Source organism: Crocodylus siamensis, chromosome 3, assembly GCF_052110815.1.
Source record: "Crocodylus siamensis isolate JL-2025a chromosome 3, ASM5211081v1, whole genome shotgun sequence".
NCBI lineage: Eukaryota > Metazoa > Chordata > Crocodylia > Crocodylidae > Crocodylus > Crocodylus siamensis.
This window is the reverse complement of record NC_143397.1, coordinates 21580655-21603943: the sequence shown is the minus strand read 5'-3', so window position 1 is coordinate 21603943 and position 23289 is coordinate 21580655. Positions and strand designations below refer to the sequence as shown.

Below are 23289 nucleotides of genomic sequence, written 5' to 3'. Positions count from 1 at the left end.
AGCCCCCTGATCTGCATGCCAGGTTTCGGCAGGCTGCTGCTGCAGGCTGGGGCCAGCAGCAGCACCACAGTCTTCCCGGTGCTTGGTGCAAGCTGTGCTGAGCAGCTCCTGCTCTCCCCAGCTTTCAACAGCAGCCTGCTGAAACCCCGCATGCAGATCCAGTGGTCCGCCTGCCTCTGCTCCAACCCCCCTGCGCATTAGCCTGTCTTAATGCACATTAACTTAAAAGCGGGGTTAAGTGACGCTTAATGCACATTAGCTTGCTTTAATGCACATTAAAGCACTACTAAAACATGCTTGTCAGTTAATGTGCATTAAAATAGGCTAATATGTTAAGGCGCACATGCAGATGAGCCCCAAGGCTTCGTATTGGAGGCTTGGCTCCGCTTTACATTAACAGTCTTTAATAGTCTAGGATATGCTTGTATTAATTTGTTGGTCCTTTCATAGATCGTCAGTGGCATAGTACATCATAGCCAGACTCCTAAACTACTTAAACGCTTGTTTCTGTTCTCTTATGCATCAGCTGCACCAAACAGTCCAGGTAAACCTTAATTTTATACTTCATAGTGTGTGTTAATTGTCAAATATGGTCACCCCATTCCCAGCCTGCACCTGTGTTTAGTGCCCACAAATATGATGGGTCCTTGAATCTTCTATATTTGGTAGCTATCAAGCCTTTGAAAGTGTCCCTTTACACAAGCTTGCTGATGAAATGTTTAAACTTGCCCCAGTGAACTTTGATTGTAGGTTGGATGTAATATAAAACCTCAAATAAAATTTTGAGCCCAGAGAAAAATTACTAGATTCAATATACACATTATCAGCTTGTGGAAGTTTTTGCATGTGCCTTATGAAACAACTTCCTGACACCTATAAAATATTTCTAGTGGTTTTGTTTGTTCTTTTTTTCCTTTTCCCTTTTAATTCTTTGCTTTCTATTCTGGTTTTATATTGCCAGAGGGTGAACATTACTTCCTACGTTTTGCTCTTTTGGACTGAGTCAAACTGTTCTTGCATCTCAGGATTTGTGTAAATATCCACCCTTATCCCAGAACTTAGGTATTTATGAAAAGTGCACAGTTTCCTGTCTCTTGCCTCCAAACCCACCCCCAGCAAAAATAGTAACTTAAAAATTCTGCTAATCAAGCAGGCTTTACCTGGTGAAATTATACAAACTAATTTGCCTAAATTTCCTACTTAGCCATATCTAAATGATGTATGGTAGCTTGAAGTATTATTTTTTTAGTAAAAAAAATTCCCTGTGGACAACTTCTTAAATTGGTATTTTAGTAGGAATATAGCTGCTTCTGATAGTACTGTTCAACTTTGGGTGGCAAGTTACCACCAGTAACACTTCTCCTCCCCCAGCCCCCCAACCCCCCTGTCATTGGTAGACATTTTGGTGCATCAAGTTATTTCTGTCTAGCTGAAAACCTAATCCAGTAATTAGTTTCAGATTGTTCCAGGGACTGAGCACAGTAAGGTAGTCCTGCTCTGGAAGGTTTATGATAAGGGGGGGGAGGGTGCAGAAAGAAGGAAGCATAAAAGAAGAGACTTATTTGGGAAAAATGTTACAGAATTAATCTATACCATAAAATAAAATGCATCTCTTACTGTAACTGCCATGTTATTTATTTCAGATCTTCACACTATATAATAAGAATTAGGGGTAAAAATTATTTTCTTTGTATACCTAAACACTTGGTTATGCATACAGTGCATGTCCTTCATTTTTTAACTCTGCCATAAGCAGCCCTAGCTACAGCAGTCTCTTCAGTGTAGCTTAATATTTACCTTTAAATTTGTTCTTGCTATTGTACATTCCACTGAAGTTCTTGCTGTCTTTAAGCACTTCAGTTATCCCATAATTATTGGTATTGTTCCAAATTTTGTGGTTTTCACCCTGGGACGCTGCTACATAATTGACTTTTTGCCAGGTTTGTGCTCCAGAATCCAGACTCCCACTTAAAGCTTCAAGAAAGAGTTCAGTGTATCCATGCTCAGTTCCTCTGTGGACACCTGATGCAACTGTGTTCTCTAGAGTTTGAAATTTGCTGAAAATGTGAGCACAGCAAACACATACTGAATTAGCACAGAGGCTACTGTACTAATTGTATACAGTTTCGTATTTAATGAAACCACATAGTTGGTTTCCAGTCAGCTGTATCAGGGTGTGAGGGAGTTAACTGCAGAGTATGGGTTAGGTGTCGAGCTAATCTTAACTGAAAGGAAGTTCTATAAAAACTTAATGTGCAGCAGGATTTGAAAATCACTTGGCCTTCATTTAACTACTACTGGAGCTTTGACAAGTAAGATGAGACAGAAACATAGAATCTTCTGTACAAAAGCATTTTACCTTGATGTGCTGAAACTACTCTGAATGTGGGGAGGTTCTGTTTATGCATGGATTAAAGTTGGTTTCCTACAGTGCCATAAAGACCATTGCCCAAAGGTCCTTGCCTTTCTTACAATAGGAACTTTGCTACCTTTTAAAGAGGCTTCACAGATTTCATAGACATCAGGGCTGGAAGGGACCTCGGGAGATCGAGTCCAGCCCCCTGCCCAAAGGGCAGGAAGTCAGCTGGGGTCATAGGATCCCAGCAAGATAAGCATCCAATTTACTCTCGAAGGTGTTCAATGTAGGTGCTTGAACCACCTCCGCTGGCAGACTGTTCCAGACCTTGGGGGCTCGGACAGTAAAGAAATTCTTCCTTATGTCCAGCCTGAAACGGTCTTGCAGGAGTTTGACCGTTCAACCTAGTCATCCCTTGGGGCGCTCTGGTGAACAAACGTTCCTCCAGATCTTGGTGGTCACCCCTTTCTTGGACACTTTGCAATACTATTTTTTCTAATCTAATGGTTTTCTGACAGATGCAAAAAACAGAACTGTAATGTTTGATACTTTTAAAGACTGGCATGAGGAACTGGAAAGAACCAAGGGGAATGTGAAATATGAAGTAGTGAGTGTCAATGAAGGCTACAGAGTCTCTGAAAAGTAAGTTTGCCCACTGAAATATTTGCATAACTTTCTGTAGTAATTGTTGATATTAGCATCAGTTACTTTTTAAGTTTATACTTGTTAAAGAGCTCTTGTCAGTGTAAACTGTATCTGCAATAGGGGGAATTTGGTGTAGTTCTACAAGTGACCCCTCCATGTTGAAAACAAATCTTATTTTCAAGTAGCAAGCTTTTTGTGTTAGGATCCAGCTACTTTAAGGATTTCATGGAACTCATGATGGCATATAAGTACAAAGTGTCATATGAACAAGAAATGACTACTTTGTCCAGTTGAAATAAATGCTTAACTCAATCTTGCAGTAGCCAGAATTTTTTTCCTTGGTACCACTTAAGTGTTAACTGTAGGTAGTTTTTCACCATTATACAAAGAACATTATGGCTACTGCAGAGTTCTTAACTACAAGGAACTTTTTTTTTTTCTTTTTTTTTTTTTTAGATTGCCATTGTATTTTGTTGTTCCCAAGTCTTTTCTCAAGTCTGTGACTGAAAGTATCTTGGTGCACCAAGGGAGAGGCATTCCCGTGAGTATATAAACATTGGTGAAGGGTGAGAGAACTTTTACTTGTCAGTTGGAAAATTTCTGTGAATATTCTAGGCAGAGTGTTTTAATGCATAAGATTAGCACACTCAAGTCCTTTCTGTAACAAACACAGTAAAAGGAGAAACAGCAGCAAAAAGGACATAATATAGTTCTTCTCTTCTAAATATTAGAGAGCAGAAGTAGGAAAACACAGCAAAACAGTAATTTGTTCATCTTTCAGTTGCTGAGTGTGCACAGCCCCTACTGTCTTCACCTATGAAGCAGAAGTCCCTTACGTCTGTGTTCTTAAACTAGATTCAGTCTGGGTGGTGGGAGACACTAGTTGCTTTGTTCTCTTTTCTGGCTCTAGTCAGTGACATTCAGAGTGATTCAGTGCTCTCATAGTCAAGTATTTGAAAGGATAGACCTACAGCATTTATTATACAGGAACTGAAGTTTAGCTAACCATGGCTTCTGGGCAACTCCCCATCCTGGGCAGTTCCTGCACACAGGGCAGTGCTGGCTGCGGTGGTGCTGGTGGCAGTAGCTGCTAATGCAACAACTGTTGGGTTTTGTACCTGGGACTGCTGCTCTAGTTGCTCCCCCTCAGTTATGCTGCTAGGATTGTCATCTTAGTGGAAGTCCCAGTAACAGGTTTTTAAAAGTCCTTAAATTAATTCCTAGTTGCACCTATTTGAAAGCTAAAATCATAATTTTCTTAGATAAAATGGCAGTGACACGGTAATGTGAAACCTTTGATTTGATTGTCTTGATACAAAGTTAGTTTCACCATGCTTCTAAAGTATGGCTTCTGGGTTTTTATAAAATGGTAGCACTGATCTCAAAATTACTTAATAAAACTGTAGAACTGGCAGGTTGGGACACAAAGCTTCTAACATGTGGAGGACAGTGTGAGTTCTTTTCTCTTCCTATATCAGCAGTTGTATTGTAGGTCATATTATAACTTGGTTACCCTCCATAATGATGGGAGGCTGATATGGCTGCAAAGGAATAATTGAGTTATAATATGTTTTATATATAAACTGATGTTCCTGATGAGAGAGATGCAGAACTTGACTTCCAGGTCCAAGGTAAAGCGTGCCTTTGTGAATATGCCAAAAGTCCAGATAATAAGTCCAGCTGTCACCCATCTATGCCATGACTCTCCAACTTCTAAGTAGCCAGGGGTTGCATACCCTGTGAACTGCGCTAGCAGGAGCCTCATTTGTACAAGCCATGGGCCTGTGGGCTACCCCTTTCCCATGCCTCTCCTCTGCACTGCTTGCACATGTCATCTGTTCCACTGTGCATGTGGGCAGCCTGCACTGTGGCTTCCTCCCTGTACTGTGCCATGGGCTTTCCCAGTGCTGCAAGCTGCACTGCCTCCCCCCTCAACCCACTGGGGTGGAAGCAGGAAGCAAATGAGAACCTTCCTGCAGCAGCAGCCAAAGCAATAGGAGGTGCAGCATTCAGGTAGGGCTGCATATGAACCCTTGGGCTAGGGGGAGACATTAAAAAAAGCCTGAGCCTGACTTGATTCAGTCTTTGCAGGTTACTGAAAGACCCGGCTAGGTTGAATCAGTTTGTGACTGCAGAAACATCCCAGTAATGCAGGCATATGCCTGCAGTGGCTCAGGCTAGAAGCCTGGGGGCTCTAGAGCAGCCCTCCCTTCCCTTCTTTAGTGCTGAGCTGGGGTGTGTGGCCAGGCTCTGGCAGGATGCTCTGATTAGGGAGGGGTTCCCTAACCTTCTGACCAGCTCAGTAAGGAATTGATAACAGTGTTTATCACCCCATTAATAAAACAACTGAGGGGCATCACCAGCTACCTGTTGATTCTGCCTTTGTCCCTTCTACCACAGCACAGACTGTAGCCAGCATGTGGTCTGCTAGCTAGTGCTGAGAAACATCTGTGTAAGGTAGAGGGGAGAGCAGGGGCAAGCCAGGGAGAGGCCTGCAGTCTCTGCTGAGCTCCAGCCAGGGAGCAAAGGGGAGTGGCCAGTCCTGCTGTGGAGCAGAGAGCCGCACCCACCCCAGAGAGCATGCCAGGAGTCTGGTTGAACTTAAACCAGTAAGAGGTCTGGGACAGACATTACATAAACTGGTTTGACCCAAATCAGTTAAACCTGGTTGAATGTAGTATATCAGACTCATCTCTAACCAGTCTCAGCCATTTTCCAAACTGGTTTATGTGCAGTAAACATCTGTTCTGTTACAGGTTTAAACCAGTTTCTGATCACTTTAAACTGATTTATGTGTACTATCTGTTCCTAGCCTCACAGGCTGCATGTGGCCTGTGGGCCTCCAGTTGAACAGTCCCAATTTTGCAATAACTTTTCTTGCTAAGCACAGATGCTTTTTGTTTCCTGTTGCCTTTTGTTGTTTTTTCCTTAAGCTATCTTGCTTGAAGATTACAAAACACAACCTAATCCTGCATGTCAGGTTTTTTTTGTTATTAAGGGAGTAGTGTTGTGTTCCCAGGAGCTGTTGGTGAACTGTCTTTAGGATGAGACACAGTAAATAAAATGCTGTACTCAAAGGGCTAAATAGCTGTTGTGGATTTAGTTAGTCTGGAAGTGATGTTTTGCATGGGCATTTTCTGCCTCCTTCCACTCTACCCAGGAAGTCATCTTCCTGAAGAAGTAGTAACGGGGGCTATTTTGATGCATTTCCAAGGACTGTTTAGGCAAACCTTATGGTAGGCAAACTTTATGGGGTTGGGGAGAGGTCTTTAACCATACCTTTTTTAGATAAAGTAAGTGCAAAATTATTATTAATAACTCTAAGGATTAAACTTGACTTTTCAGGGTAATACTGTTAAGTGCTTTTATGTGAAACACCTGCTTTGGTTCTAAACTTTAAGATTGCTACAGTATTGAGTGACTCATTAGCAGGGTTCTGAGGGAAAATGGAGTATAAAATGCAAATTTTCCCCTTTACTAGATGAAAACTGGATTTCTCATTTTAGTGGAGAAACCTGTGGATTTTGAAGTTGTGCAAAGAGCTCTCTGCAGGCTGGCAGAGTTCTAACCAGCAGGGGGCTAGGAGGGATTAGAAGGAGGGCAGTCAGGAAGGGGGTGGCCAGGCAACTTTGAGAGTAGCTCCCACAGGTAATGTGGGTGGGAAAGGGTTAAGCCCCCCCCCAGGCAGGGAGTTGAGTAGGGCTGGGACTGAGGCTGCTGCTCAGCTGAGTGGGCAGTAGGGCTTGGGGCCAAGGGCTGTAACATACAGCTGTAGGACCCTGGTGGGGAGTGGGATGGGACCGTGGATGGCTTGTCTGGGAGAGGAATGGAGCCAGCTCCCTGCTGATGCATGCAGTTCTGGGAGGGGTGGTGGGTATGCACTGTGGGCTCAAGCTCCTGCCCTTCTTCCCCCCCTCCCCCAGGCCTCCGCAGCCTGGCGCGTACAACCCAGTGCTGCAGGGAACAGTGGTGCTGCACAGGGAAGCTGTTTGCCACTGTGAGCTCCATACTGCCCTGGTGATATGTCCCCTGGGTGCACAGCAGCAGTGAGAGGCACACCCCCATACCACTGCCCCTGCTGCTGCCATGTACGCAGGGAACACATTGCCAGGGCAGCACGGAGCCTGCAGTGGTAAGGAGAACCCTGTGTGGCCCCACTGTGCCCTGCAGTGGTACCCGCTGGCTGCGGAGGCCCCGGAGGAGGGCAGCAGGGCAGGAGCCCAAGCCTGCAGTGTGCACAGATCTGGGGGGCACCCCCTATCCCTCTCCAAGAGTGCACACCACCGCAGGGAGCCAGCCCCACCTCCACCCAAGCTGACAGCAGGTGGGGAGCCAGGCTCCATTTTGCTGCAGCAGCTGCCACCATCTGCCAGGGGCAGGGGTCTGCAGACCCGGGTCCCTTGCCCCATAGCCTTGGCAGCTAGGGGGCCCTCCAGCAGGACTGAGGGGCATGAGTAGGGCCTGTGAAGAGGGAGTGAGGGACACCAGCGGGGGGCTGTGGCGTCCTTTCATTTTAATCGTGGACTTCGGGATTTTTATCAGAATTTTCAATTTTTTTTTTTATTGGAAAACCAGGATCCCTGTTCATTAAATAGATCAAAATTTGTATACAACATAGGGTAGGGAGATGTTTCATATAGTTCAATGTTTAGTCATTTTGCACAAGTATCTGTACAAAACAACTAATCAAGTAACATTTATTACACGTTTCTTCTGCAGATTTGGTGTTGGTCTTGCCATAACGGTGCTGCCCTTCTCAAAATGTCTGCATTTCCCAAAGAACAGGATGACAGCGCTTTACAAATGCCCAAACTCTTGGATGGGTCAGTAATAGCTCTTCTGTCTGCATCATTTTGCTTAGGAGAGAAGTAAGGTCCATACTGTTATGCTATCCTTGTTTACACAGCTTTCCACATTGGCTCCACCCACCAGAAAACTCGAAACAAAGCATTAGCCAGTCTAGCCTTTTTGGCTTCATCACGGCAAGGCACTTTGTCCCATAGATATGAGTCCTCATCAGAATAAGCTTATGCAAACTGGGGATAGGTGGGGAAAAGGGGTTGCCCTAAGCTTAGTTATAGGCTGTAGTTGTAACTAGCTTACACCTCTGCTTCTCAGTTTCTCCAGTCAAGTTTCATTCTTTTCCAGGCAAGTGAATTTTCTCATACTGCTCTCCTTTTTATTTATTTTTTAATTTTTTATTAAAAGTCCATGTCAGCTGTTCAAGGATTTCCAATCAAGGTTGTTATTTAACCAGCTGAGAACTAATAGCAGCTGGTTTCTGGAGAAACCAGTATTTTCTAATCCCAGTGAGCTAAAGTAGCAGAGGGAGATGCCCTCATTCACTAGTTCATGCAAAAATTAAGTTCAAAAGCAAAAACCCCCATTTAATGGGGGAAGGGAGGGAAGATATGTGGGGTTTTTTTGTTGGTTTGTTTTAAAACCTAAAAGATATTGGGTTGGGGAAGGAAAACTTGGGTGGGAAATGAGTTTTATGAGCCCAGCTTTCCTTTTGGCAGTAGATTCATGGCTCTATGGTTATTTGTTTCCCACTGCATCTGAAAGGAAAAAAGATTCTCTGAACCACATTTCTGAATGGTAGCTTGGTTCATATAGGTGGAAAGATAAACAAAAGGGTTTTCCTAGTCAGCCTAAAAAGACCTGCAAGATCACTAATTTAGGAACAGAGAAAGCTTCCCTGTATTCCCCCACACTCCTAAATTTCTTGGGTGAGGGAGAGCGCATTTATGTGAGACTTTTACTACAGAATTGACTAATTAGCTCTGCAGTAAATGCCTTGGCTCCCACACATGCACCCCTATTAGAGTGCAGGAAACTAATAAACTCTGCAGCAGGGTAGTACTTGTACTTACTAGTACTACCCTGCTGCAGTGTTTGGTTTTCTCCATGTGTAGCAGCGCACATGTAAATGTATGGGGCTAGTCAGTAGGCAGCCCCATACTGAAGTAACTTCATGCCTCGGCCAGCCCCTCTGCAGCACCCTGAGTCTGGTTGGAGCAGTCTCAGGTTGGCAAGCTGACCCCTGGAATCCTCTGCTGACCAGGGCTGCTCCAACTAGGCTTCGTGTGCTGCACATGAATCATCTCCAGAGCTGATTGCTTCTGGGCACATGTTCAAACAGCATGTCCAGGAGCAAAAAACTCCAGAGCAATAAGTGTCAGAGTTGATTTGTGTGCTAATTACATATGTAGATATGCTCAGAATATTACCTAAACTTCGATAATTAATTGCACATTTTTAAGACACTATTTGTGTTCCACAAAATAGCAGGTATCAGCAACAAAGTATCAGTTGCAACATTGAGGCATATATTTCAACCATCACAAAAGTCATTTGATCTTGTCTGTATTATTAGGTTTTACCGAGTGGTTAACCACTACCAGCTATTTTTTTTTTTTTTTAAACATGCATGACTGTTTTTGTTAACATATCTTAAGTTTGTTAATTAGTATAGCTTTAACATCTACAATTAAACTCTTTTTAAATGATGCAAATCTCATCAACATCAATATGCTGGTAAAGCCTTTATGGAGACAGCTATATGATGAAAAGTAGTGTGGTTTGTTCTTGTTCAGGAAATGAAACTTGTTATAAGTCTGCTTGGCCCTCTGTCTCTTCTGGTCTGAGCACACTTCTCATTAGGCTTCAATTTTGCCTGTTTCTGGACTAGTCATAGAATCATAGAAATTAAGGGCTGGAAGGGACCTTGAAAGATCATCAAGTTTAACCCCCCTGCTCTGGGCAGGAGCACTGAGATCAAATGATCCTAGCAAGGTGTCTGTCCAGTCTCCTCTTGAAGGCTTCCAAGGTTGGGGACTGCACCACCTCCATGGGAAGTCTGTTCCTGGTTCATGTGACTTTGTTCCTCTTGGGTCATGTCCTTTGGCTACAGAGTACTAATAAGACTTGACAATTAAATGCCTGCAAGTCTTCCCTTTGAAGTGTGATTGAAAAATGGCTTTAAAAAACTTATTAGTTAACTTAACTGTAAAGCACAGCCTGAGAAGCGAGTTGTTTTTTTTTCCAGCAAAACAAGGTCTATGTGCACGAGTACTACTTCCTAACTCCAGATGGCCTCTGGTGTTTAGGTTCATTTCAACTCAGATTCTTTTCTTTCCCTTCAGGAATGTCTTTTAACATCAGCAAATGTACTTTATTCTCTTGTGTCCCTTCAGCCTAATCAAAAATCAGGGAGTCAAGCAGACTCTAAAACGGTCAGCTCTGCATTGTCTTTTGGTACTTGAAGTGTTTTGCAAGGAGATGGGAATACCCACCACCCTCAGGGTTCATATTTTGACATGAATTCATTAATTTGGTGTAACATAGCATAACATACCCATGAAGATGCAGTATTCGTAGCTTAAAAGTTCCACAAGTTTTGCAAAACAGCTTGTAAAGGATTTCTATGCCAGTACAGTATATCTACACAAGGACTGTTTTTACCATCCTTATATATTTAGGGCAACAAAACTTTTAAATTTTAGACAAGCCCATTCATATGATGGATGTCTTGTATTCTAGAATACCTGTGCGCACTTATATTTGGGATGGGTAATGAACCTTGCTACTTTCAGTAATAATTGTCCATGTTTTCTTCTCCAACCTAGAAGGCTTAATTCTCTTTATCATTTGATTTATCCAGAATCTATAAGACAATTCATGCACCTCCTTATGAAGTCTTGAAAATGGATGACCTTTCAAGCAGCCTTCCCTCTCTGCAAGATATCCAAACTGCATATACTAGATTTAAACAATTGTTTTTGATAGGTAAGTTCTTAAAATTTAGACTTTAATAGGAAGAGGAAGAACTAGGATAAGAATTGATACCTACTATAGACTTGTGAATGCTGCATTCAGATAGTTATATTGCTAATAGTTCTTAGATCTTGGATATAGACCTAAGTGGTTACTTCTTCTTTTCAACAGATAAAGAACTCTAAGTAGATGATAAATGATGTGCCTGTAGATTAGGTGAGATCTGTATACTTGACTAGTATCGTACTGAAAGCCTGCAGTTTTTAATTTAACTGTCTGACCAGCCGCTTGTATAGTTGAAGCCAGATCATTTGCATCAGAGCAGCTTCCAAAGTGGCTAATTGATAAACACTCATCTGTTTCACAGGGGTGTAGATACTTTGCAGATTTAGGTTTCTAGGTGATGTTGTAGAAAGGTAGTTATGACAAGCTAGACTACAAAGCTGTTGTACGTAGAAGTTCTGTTGGCTGCAAGGGAACAAAGCTATTCTGTTGGCTAACCTCCCATAGTTAGGGATCTACTTAATTTGTGGCCAGACAAAGGAATTTTTGTGGCTTGTTCACCATACAAATAGCCAATTTCTTTTCTCATGGGCATTTCCTGGTAGCCCTGCTCCTTGCTGCTGATTGGTGGAGAGTCCCTGGGGAGAGGCAGCACAAGGGGACAGCTGCCATCTTGGTTGCTGGCTGCCTTTTGTACTGCCCCACCAGCTGGCACCTTTCCCTCCTGGGTGGGCTGCAAGGCAGTGAGGACATTTTATCTTTATTAACTTTCTTTTAACATTAATTTATTGGGCAGTTGCTGTTTTTATGGTTTCAACCTATAGTTTTCTAAACTTGGTGTGTTTTGCTCTAAGGCTTTTATAAACCCTGGCTATTTTGAGGTTTTACAGGATATTGGACAATACCAGTATAACTCAACTGATAAGAGACTTTTCTAAATGCAGGTTGGTCTGACTGCGTTCTGTTGATGACTTATATTCAAAACATAATGGTTAATTTGACTCTACATCTTTGAATGAGAATTCCAGTATTCTAGGCTGGCTTCACTGCAGAGTTCATGTGGGTTATTGTGCTAGCATTTATTCATTGTGTTTAACATGTGTGCAGCTGTTGCTGATGAAGAGCATATATGTTAATTTATCCCAGATCTGGTCTCTGTTGCATGCTCCATGCTTGCAGACAGATTTGGCGTGCATCTACTCTGCAGCAGTGTCACTGCAGAACAGCAGGTACCCAAGTTAGGCTATAAGACTTGCAGATTCTTAGCAGAACTTTAACTTCAGTAATTTCTTTTGCTGTGTGCTTCAAAGCTGTATACGTCCTTCTGGGCATCTACAGGGTATCCGTGCTACCGTTCTAGACTCATGAAACTACTGTAACTTGGGACATACTTAAATCGCACTCTCTCTGTTTTCATAAAAACCGTGAAAAACAACAGTTTCTATGATAGCTGCAAAAAAACACATCTGCCGTGATTTCCTGTGGTATTGCCTGGGAATTGATGCCTACACAGTCAGATGGGTGGCAAATTGGCTCAATGGTCTTTCCCAGAGAACGGGATGGACGGGTCATTTTTGACCTGGAGGGATGCGGGCAATGGAGTCCCCTAGGGCTCGTTCCTTGGGCCTGTGCTATTCAACATCTTTATCAGTGACTTAAAGGTGGGCATGGAAAATTCATGCTTTCCAAATTTGCTGATGACACAAAGATGTGGGGAGAAGTGGGCATGCTGGAGGGGAGGGACAGCATCCAGCTAGATCTAGACAGGTTACAGGAGTGGGCGGATGAGAATAGAATGGAATTCAATGCAGGCAAGTGCAAGGTGCTGCATCTAGGGAGAAGGAACCAGCAATATACCTATAGGCTGGGGAACACCCTTCTCAACAACACAGTGGCTGAAAGGGATCTTAGAGTCATTGTTGACTCCAAGACGGATGTGAGCTGCCAATGCGAGGAAGCGGTCAGTAAGGCTAACTGCACCTTGTCATGCATCCACGATGCAATAGACAGAATAGTTTGCTATTATAACAGAGACTATTAAAGGCCTTCTTTTAGGATAGATTATTATGGTGTGTAATGTCTCAACTGGGGCAGTAATGATGTCTCCCATTTCCCATCCAGTATGCTGTAGGGAAGTTATAGGCAATGCTGGAGCACACTGTGTTCTTTGTATTAGCTCACATCACAGCGCTGGTCAGGCCACAGTTGGAGTACTGCATCCAGTTGTGGGCGCCGCACTTCAAGAGAGATGTGGCGTGCCTTGAGAGGGTCCAGAGGAGGGCCACTCGCATGGTCGGGGCAGCAGGCCAGGCCCTACAAAGAGAGGCTAAAGGGCCTGGATCTTCAGCCTCCAGAAGAGAAAACAGAGGGGATCTGGTGGCTGTCTATAAACTCACCAGGGGGGACCAGCAGAAAATAGGTGAGGCTCTGTTCCCCCAGGCACCACCTGGGATAACAAGGAATAATGGCCACAGATTGATTGAGAGTAGGTTCTGGCTTGATATTAGGAGGTATTACTTTACCGTTAGGGCTGCCAGGCTCTGGAATGGGTTCCCAAGGGAGGTGGTGCTCTCCCCTACCTTGGGGATCTTCAAGAGGAGGTTGGATAGATATCTGGCTGGGGTATTATGTTCCCAGCACTCATTCCTGCCCAGGGCAGGGGGTCGGCCTTGATGATCTGTTCAGGTCCCTTCCAACCCTAGAAACTGTGAAACTGACTTGGGGACTGCTCGTTAAGAGCTTGATGATGGACCTTAGTCTTCTGAATGTTAAGCATGAGTTGCATTTTCTTGTATGCCTCAGCAAAGATGTCAGTGATTTCCTGAAGGTCTGCTTCTGAGTGAGCACAGACTACATCATTATCAGCATACTGGAGGTCAGTGGTTGAGGTCAGGGTCTGAGTTCTGTCTCTGAGTCAACTGAGATTTAAATGGCTTACTGTCCATTTGGTAGTTTAACTTCATTCTGACTAGAAGCTTGTTGATGGTCAGATATAGTATTGCGGTAAGGAATATCAAGACTGTTGCAGCCTTGCTTAACTACCCTCTTGACCTCAAAGGGACTTGTGATAGATTTGTTACTGAAAACCACCACTCGCATACTGTCATAGAGCGGATGAAGAACGGTGATGAATTTTGATGGGTATCCATACCTCAGAAGGATCCTCCACAGTGCTTCTCAGTTAACAGTTGAAAGCTTTTGTGGGGTCAAAGAGGGCCATGCAGAGGGGTTTGTTCCTGGTATTGTTTCTGCAGCTGGTGAGTAGAGAAGATCATGCCAGGTCCCTTGATGTCCTAAATGCACACTGATATTCTGGAGGGAGCACTTAGGTTCTGCGCTGATATTTCCTGTGATGGAACTCGGCCAGGCAGCAAAACATTTGTGGGAGAACTGAAAAATCCATGGGTTTCTCTGATAAAATGAGAAGTCTGCATTTTCCTGTGCTAAAAGCTAAAATCTGCGGTTTACTCCATTTTTTTCCCAGGGGAAATGGAAAATGCAGATCCCTGCTGATTTTACATGCTGTCCATGGCAGTGTAACAGATGCACTTTTCATCTCTACACACTGGCGTGTGCAGAAGCTGCTAGTAATCAAGCTGTCAGCCTACCGATGCAATATAGATTGAGTTCAAAATTCTTACCATTAAAACAAAGGAGCAGGTTGGTGAGGGAGCTGACCTATTACCTGCATCAATTAAAAAAAAATTAGCCTGTAGTAGAGGGTATTAATCTTTTCCAGTCATATTAATCTAAAAAGCCACTCTTCTAATGGAAATACATGATTATACATAAGAACTTATTTTTGTTGTCTGGAATTTGAGGAACATATCAAGGAATATTGAGACCTTGAAAGCTATAGGGGTAACTGTTTGTCCTACCCTGGAATATCTTTGGCACTTTTAAATTTCTCCTTTTCTGAAAAATTCTCAAGCATCAGTAGTTGGGAGTAGGAAAAATTAAGGTAAATACTACAAGATACAGAGGCTTGTTAACAGGTGGTTCCCGTGCTCATCTTTGTCCCTCTCCTGGATAGTGTTTTATGAATTGAGCAGTAGGGACTTGCACCAATAACTTTACTGGAGCTTAAAATCCGGGCAATCAGCTCAAACTACTAATGTGAATCACAAGCATGTTCATAATTCTTTCTGTCTAGATTTCGTATTGTATTATACAAGGTTGGGGGTGCTGGAGAAAATAAGCCAGAGAAAGGTATTGGCTGAAGTAAAAGCTATTATGTTTTGTCCAGTACTCTCAATAAGAAATTCGTCATCTCGTCCCCTATCACAGGAAAGATTTTTCTTCTGCACTTTCTCCCATAGGAAAGAGAAGGACTGCCAGCTTATTTTGCTGTGGTTGCTGTGTGGCATAGAGGGTGAAAGATGGGTTTTTCTCTTTGACCATAGGGGACCGCACTAGGAGCAATGGCCTCAAGGGGCAGCAGGGAAATCTTAAACTGGAGGTTAAAAGGAACTTTCAGATTATGAGGATAGTGGAAGATTGAAGCAGGCTACCTAGAGAAACGGTGGGATCTTCATCCTTGGAAACTTTCAAGAGCAGTTTGGACAGGGACATGTGGCTGGAATATTTTAGTTGGGAGTGATCCTGCCTTGAGTAGATGCTGAACTAGATGACATGGTCCCTTCTGGCACTGCTTTCCTGTGTTCCTCCAAAGAATGGCTGAAATCACAGCTTGGGCCACTTAGCTTTTGGCTTGTCGCCTCTCCCTCTGTCTATAATATTGGGGTCCTCTCTACTGCCGTCCTGCTCCTGTCCCAAGTCAAAATCATTGTCCCTGCTCAGAAGCTTGCCAGCCAGGACAGTGGCCCTGTACTTAGGACAGTGATGACCATGAGGGCAGACTCCTCATACAAAGGATGGATAGTTGCATGACTTGGCATTGCAGTCGTCTTTGTCTTTGGAATCAAGCATTTCTTAAAGTTGCAGTGTACTTGATGTTCATCCACTTGATCCCCAGTATTTCAGTTCTCCTTCATCTCAGTGCAGATTTTGTATCTTTCACAAGTTATAGTTCCTGGACTATTTAAACTAGGGGCTAAAGAGCCCTGAGGTCATTCTCTATCAGGATGGCATTTTGACTGTTTGAGATGAGTTAAGTATCACAGAAATGGAGCAGTCCTTTTGGACTTAAAGGTTAAATGCCAAGTAAACAAAATTGGCAGATATACTTTGGTTTGCATCGGGAGAGTAGAAAGTGGTAAGTTGGAAAATATAGGCTCAGAGAACTGTGTAGAGGTACTGAAGGCCCATCAAAACTGAGAGATGGTACTTGAAACTTGTTTGCATCCTTACTCAATCTAGGGAAGTTGAAGCCAGCCTTAAAATGAAAGCTCTAGCCTGTATATCCAACTGGACAATTGCATGCAAGTTCCGAATGCAAGCCTAGGCAGAAGGGTTTTACAGGAGAATGATTGGAAGATAGGGGAAGGTTGGACTAAAATTTTGAGTACTCAGGCTGTGTGTAGTGCATGTAAACCCAGTAACAGATCAGCTGACCAGTTGTACTATAATTTGCATCTGCAACAGGCCAGATAAATAAATTTTAACTTAAATATGTATAAAATGGTGAACGGGTTTTGTGTAATGTCATGTGTGCCTGCGGCTAGAGGCAATACAACTTGAATTCAACTGTGGTGAAGGTGAGACTCTTAAATGGGTTGGAGAACTGTTTGTTATAATCTGATTTGTCTACTGCAACCAAATAAGAGCAGTTTTACTTGTGTTCAGAAATAGTTTTAAATTAAGCAGAGAATTAGCAAAGAGTTGGCTAGTTACACTGTTACAACTTGACCTGAATACTTTTCAAATACTGCTGTTGATTAGTGTCTTTGCATCCAGCAGGTTGTACATTTAAACAAAATATTGAACATTTTAAAGCCCTAGTTTTGTCGGCCTCTAAGCTCATGAGGTGCCATTGGCCATTGACTTCTTCAGTGAGACCTGTTCATGAGGATACATTTACATTTTCTAAACATTGGCAGCACCAGGGCTTAACTGCTCCCCTCCTTCCCTCGCTCCTGCTTGAAAATCTTTCACTTCAAGACAGCTATTCCCAGTGAAAACCTTTACCTTTTAATACAGTAATAAAGTTGCTGTGCATTTTATATATGCAGGGTAAACATTGGCTCCTGAAGGTAAGATTTTCAAACTTATTAGGTATGTTTTCACTGCAGAGGTATATTGGGTTTTACCAAGAGATGTTGCCCCACCCTGCCAGATTTTATATGTTAAACCTATCCAAGTAAGTGGTGGTTTAAATGTGGATACCAGGCGTGGCTGGAAGGGTATGGATTAGAGCCAGTTTCTACTTTGGCTCAAACTGGTAATCTACCCATTTCTTAATAAATATGCATGTTGAATCATAGATAGTGCTGGTCTTTCGCTGCTTTCCTGCAATTTTTACATATCCAAATGGACAAATATTCTCCTAAAACTTGCTGAGAGAGAATTGTAGAGCAGTGCAAAAAAACATGGGATTATACTCCCAGGAATTATAGCCAGTCTTTCCCCCATTGCTGCTGGGTGTTACGGTGAGGGAAGAGGAGTGGAGGAAACAGAGCACCAGTTAATTTGTAGACTCCAGCCAGGTTTTGCAGTGTGGCTGTTCACACCCAAGGTGAACTAGCCTGGATGAGACCCAGATGTGTATTATGTGGGCTAGGTGTGGTAGAGACCTACCCAAAGTGATGCATTATACTGTTTGGGGCGGGGGTGGAATCTGGGACTTCCACGTCTGATGGAGTATAGCCTGGTGATGGGATTTCAGTTTGACTCTTGCTCAAATTAGGAAGTAGCAAATGTATCATGGAGTCTTTGCTTAGAAATGTTAGAATGGTCTCTCAGTAAACTGTAATGAAGCTCTAGACTCTCTAGTAGAGTAGAGGAGTATTTTAAATAGGAAGCTTCCTTTAATAGGAAACAATCTGAAATTGTAATGACTAAAATAAATTGCTTTTAAATTAATAAAACCCCCCGAAATAAGCCACTTAGCTATTTTATAGTGTCCTAGTTGGTTGGTTCTGCAGATCCTCTTAATCCTGTTTTCCCGTCTTGTCTAGCAGTCTCGTCTCAGTGAGAGCCATCAGGTAGCCAGCTGCCTAACGGGTTGTCTGCCTCTTGGTAGCTTCTTATCCTTACCACTGTTGTTCTTTACTCGAGTCTGAGTGGATGGGTGGTGGTCGCTTTGCTCCACTTCAGGAACATGTTTACCACAGTATAGATTTAAAAAAACAAAACAACAGCAGAGGTATCTACTGGGCATGAATTTGAATTTGAAGGTTTTTTTGAAATTTACTTAAGTTATAGCACATTCATACAACGCTATAGCTGCGCAACAGCAATTTTAAAAAGAACCACGTAAGTATTTAAAATGGTGGTGCTGTTCCAAAAATTGCTAGGCTTTAGGTTTCTTGTGGTTTAGAGCTCTTATCTTTTGGTATTTTTTTTAAACTTTATTTTGATCTCTTATTTGTCTGTGGTATTATACATGGCTTTTTTGTTCTAAACTCTTCATTAAAACTTATCCTAAATACCCAGCTAAATTCATGCTGCTGCTTACAATTCAGATCCAAACTGAAAGAGAGAAATCTAGATTTCTTAATACTCAGTTCTTTCAATGGAAGGAGATTAGCACCCAAGGAAGCAGTTATTTCCTTAAATGAAACTTGAAAAGCTAGAATATTGCCTATTATGTAAAATCTCTAAATCTATAAATATATGAAAAAGAAACTCTCTATATAGGACAAAATCAGCTTAAATCTTTAATTCTGCCCTTCTGTTAGTTGCAGTAACAAAGTTCAGTTTGTTACTTAAGCGTGCTGAATGTATTGAGTTCCACATGCCCCTACAACATGGGCTGGACTGCTGACTGACAGACCTCGTAGAAATGCAAGGCATTCATTTGGTGAAAAGCTCCATACAAGGAGGACTGAGAATCTTTGGATAGATCATTTGCCAAAAAACCTTGTTCTTCTTTTTGCAAAACAGGTCACTAGTTTGACTTGGATTAAGCTTATAGTTTCAGCCAAACAAAGGTATTCCAAATACCATTTAGAAAACTGGAATTAGCAGTGGTGTTTCGCCCTTCTGGCAACCAGGTTTTGCTCTAAGAATTGGGTGCCTTTCAGATCCCTGCTCTGTTAGGCAGCATAGGGATTTAAAACCAGCTCTCCCATATTTATCACTGAATGTTCAAGTCACAAAGTCATTGAAGTGTAAAGTAGGGAAGGGATGCACGCTTTTCACATTTGTGAATTGAACCTGATGTTTTGCTTCATTTTCAAGCAATTAAAGCTACTTGTTTGACATGAATCAAATTTGTATTTTTGGTCTGGTGGCCAAACCAAGCAAATATGTGCGCAACTCTCTAGAAGTTGCTGAGCAGGTTAAAGAGTTAACAGGTTTTAAGCAAGTTAAAAATTTCCCCTTCCCCAGCTGTGTGACTGGTTTGGTTCTTTAGGTATCTCTAAAAGGTAAGATTAGACAATCCTGAATATATTGTGTGAAAGTGTACTCTGTAGGAGCCAGGAAAGGACTTTCACTTTTCTTTGAGGTAATAAGGCATAAACGCAATTTTCTTTTGCAGGGAGACCAGCAGCTAGTACAGCTTTCTAGTCCTGAAACTTGTCTGTATTTGAGCAGTCAAAGCAATGTCAAATTACATTTCCAGTTGCTTTCTTTGATTCACTGTGGCCTGATCTGTACCTGTAGAAAGGAGGCCCGTAAAGTTCCTTTAACGAACAGGAAGAGTTTTATTCACTTTGCAAAGCAAATTCCTGGGAACGGCTCCTGTATGCAGCCCATTCTTTTACAGAGAAAAGTTTTGCAGATAGCAGACTTCCCTGTCCCTTAACTGTGGTTCAGAGGGTGCTCTTGGAAAATTCCTTGCCTATTAGAAATAGTAAGCTATCTGGTTCTTGTGTTTAATCTGCTCTACTGTTTTTGTATTGCACACAGGCTGCGCTAAAAGTATTAGTCTTCTGTTGATAAGTCTGCTCTTTGTACACTCCAGCCCACTGACTAAACTCTGCAGGAGAACCAGTGGGTGCTAGAAGGTAGAGCATTTCAGCGGTGAACTCGGAGAGAGAGAGAACAGATGTGCTCCCTTGCTTGTTTGGCTTTTGGCAGTGATATTTTACAGAGGCTGCAGAGAGGAGGATACATGGGTATATCTCAGCCCTGCTGAAGAGGGGGTCTGTTCTTCACTCATATGAAACTGCAGATTTCAATTAATAGGGGAAAGGTCAGGTAAAAATGTCGCAAGTCAAACCATCAGAACTCTTGGGGAGGCAATATCTTTTATTAAACCAACTAGCTAGTTGGAAAAAAAATCCTTTGTTTGCAAGCATAAAGACAGGTCAAAGGATAGCATTCTGCAGCATAAAGCTTCACTGGGGCTTGGGAACCAGGGGCAAAGCAGGACAGTAACATCAGTAGAGTACTGGAGAAAAGACTGATGCTGGTGGGAGTGGGGGAGTGAGGAGGGAAAGCCAAAAATGATGGGAAGGGAACATTTAAATGACAGGAAGTATCACTTAAGAGGTGTCAAAAGAGCAGAGTCTTTACAGGAAGAGGCAAGACAGGATAAAAAAGGCTTAGTTTGAGAGAGGTTTGCTGTTCCTTGTTTCATTCTGATTCTGAGTTGACAACTGGACCTGGCACAAGGCCTGTGGTCCACTATTCTACAGTGGAGGTGGTGATCTCCTGTTTTATATTGATATCTACAAGTACTCTAAACCTTCAGCAAACTAGTACCAACTAGTTGGCTGTATGTCTGATGGAAATGAGCTGCGGATCCTGATGTTTGATACACTGGACAAAGTTGCTTGCTTGCCTTTTTTTAACCTGAACTTAAAGTAAGAATTAAAGTCCTTTAACATACTGCATGTGCTTTATTCCCCTTGCCAGTTGTATCCTACTTGTCCATCTTTTGCTTTTGTTCAGCATTTTTCTCCCTGTTGCTGCAATTTAACTAGTTAATTCTAAAATGGTAGGTAGGGCTCCAGTAGGTTGTATACTGTATTCTAAAATTGATATTTAGAAGTTTATTTAGTTTTTTTGCTTGCTGCTTTACGCAATGCGTAGTTAACTTTGTAGAATTCATTGCCAGAGGAGGTGGTAGCAGGTGTGGGCAAAATGCAGCCCATGGGCCAGATGTGGCCTGCCAGGCCATTCTATCTGGCCCATGAGCCCCTAAAAATTTAGAAAATTAGTATTTATCTGCTCCTGGCTGCCTGCCATGCAGCCCTTGATGGCTTGCCAAAACTGAATAAGCGATTCTCTGCCCAAAATAATTGCCTGCCCCTGTGGTAGAGAGAGCAGCCAGGTTCAAAAAGGGCGATTTCATTTTTTTTTTTTTTTTTTTTTAAGTTTGATAGAATCGTGCCTAACGTGTGTGGTGTATTTTGCATTTCTTTTTTTTAAAAGAATAAACTTAACTTGAATGTAATTTGTTGCGTGGCTGATATCCATCTTAGCTGAAGACTTAATCTGATATGATATCGTATTATTGAGAACAGTGGTTCATACACACAACCTAATTTTCTGTTTTTACAGATAACAGCATACACTTCTGGGACACGGATGTAAAGTGGTTTTCATTACTGGAGAGCACAAACTGGCTAGAAATAATTAGGTTTGTTAAAATATTTGGACTCCATCTTTGCTAAATCTGTCTCTGTTTTCTAGCTGTGGATAACCAGTTTTAAACAGCTGAAACTTTTCACATGAAAAGGACTTCTTAATATTTCAGTTAAAATGCTGTTTCAGGAGTCTGGGATATGTAGAGGGAGTTTGACCTACATGTATGTTTTCATGATGAAATGTTATCAGAAAACTTAAGAGTTCACCTTCTATGTTCCATACTGGATAAACAGCACACTGCAAAAAAACCCAACCAACCAAAAACCAAATAGTATGGGAGGGTAAAGAGAGGGGCCATGGTATTAAACAAACAACAGAGAAGTTTTGTTGGTTTTTTTCCCTTGCTATAGATGATTCTTCTATAATAAAGAAACATGGAGATTGGGGAGGGTAGAGTTATACCCTGTGCTTCATCCGATGCACCTCTATCTTATGAATGCCTCAGAGTAACAAATACCATATGTACTCGGATGCAAGATCTGCCTGCCTTCCCTAATAATTTGAATCAATCTATCATCGAGAGGTCTAGGATTTTGAAAAGGGTAGTGCAGATCGTGTGATTTATCATCCTATAACAACATTTTTCTCCAGTTAAAAAACAAACAAACAAAAAAAACCCCTAGATGCTGTCATTTGCTAGGGGCCTAGTGCTATATTGTTTAATCTAATATCAAAGAAGAAATAAGTGTTCAACTAAGCTGCTGGATAATGTATTAAGGTTAAAAAATACAACAAACTAGGCAAAATAGTGAATGTACAATTTCATTAATCCTGTAGTCATTTCAGTTAAATGTACATTTCTTATTCAGATCTGTAAGACACTAAGTTGTGAGGGTTGTGACAATGCATCCAATACTTAACTGTCAGCCACTTCAACACCGGAGTTAACGTTCACCCGAGTTAACATTACCATTGTTGAGTTGAGGTTCTAGCTGGAGTTGAAAATAGCCTGCAGGGCTATGAAGGACATTACTAGGAATGGGATACAGACAGCAGAATCACAGAAGAAAGTGGAATAGTGGAACATCCAGGATATAATCAACACTTGTTACAAAGGAGAATGGAGTGAAGCAATTAGCAGGAATTGGACTACAAAGAGCTGTTAAGTCAGTTGACTCCCACAGTGCTGTCTGAATAGAAGTGCTGCTGCCTCTTCCAGGCAGTTCATTTTAAGGTTATTGGTTAGAGCAGGAATTGAACCAAAGGGAGGGTACAACTGCACCTCCTCCAAATCTACCTCTGGACTCTATATATGGAAAATTTTGATATAATTTTTCCATATATAATTATTGGAGAGTTGTTTTCCCTCTTCCAACCTCTCCTTTTTTTAATTCATCCCCACTTCTTGCTGCAGTGGAGGATTCAAGTAGCCTACCCCTTGCTGCCTGCACCCCCTTCTTCCCCCTCCACCCTGGCCACTACTTGTCCACTGTGCCACCACTTACCCTGTCTTGCAGCTCTGGCTCCAGCCCTACTCTGGCTTGGAACACATAGTGACTCTTACCATGTGGCAGTGGTTGCAGCAGCTGTAGCTCCTGCCCTGTGATGGAGGGTAAGCAGCAGAGACTGAGGTGGGTAGGGTGGGGTGGGGATGGGCAGCAGCTGCAGCTCTAACCCCAAACCCAGTTTGGGGCTGGAGTTGGAGCTAAAGCAGCTGCCTGTTCCCTGTACCCCTACCCCTAATGGCCTATTCTCTGATCCAAGATGGCTCCCTCCCTTTGCCCCCCCCCAATGTTGAAGGGGGGGGGGTGGAGAGAACCTGGTCTTATATTTGAGTAAATATGGTCTCCAAATCATTGTGCACTTGAAGTGTCCTTGTCATTCTGTCAATGTCAGTAAACATCAGACTA

At 42.4% G+C, this 23289-nt stretch overlaps 1 protein-coding gene across 1 annotated transcript in view; it reads left to right on the top strand.

The window, feature by feature from the left end:
- MTMR12 (myotubularin related protein 12) overlaps window positions 1-23289 on the top strand; it is a 57036-nt gene that overhangs the window by 21157 nt on the left and 12590 nt on the right. The window contains exons 6-11 of the mRNA XM_090037901.1: window positions 451-544; window positions 2875-2998; window positions 3458-3542; window positions 7721-7824; window positions 10665-10789; window positions 21353-21431. Of these exons, the coding sequence (XP_089894027.1) occupies window positions 451-544; window positions 2875-2998; window positions 3458-3542; window positions 7721-7824; window positions 10665-10789; window positions 21353-21431 (611 nt within the window). The remainder of the gene's footprint in view (window positions 1-450; window positions 545-2874; window positions 2999-3457; window positions 3543-7720; window positions 7825-10664; window positions 10790-21352; window positions 21432-23289) is intronic.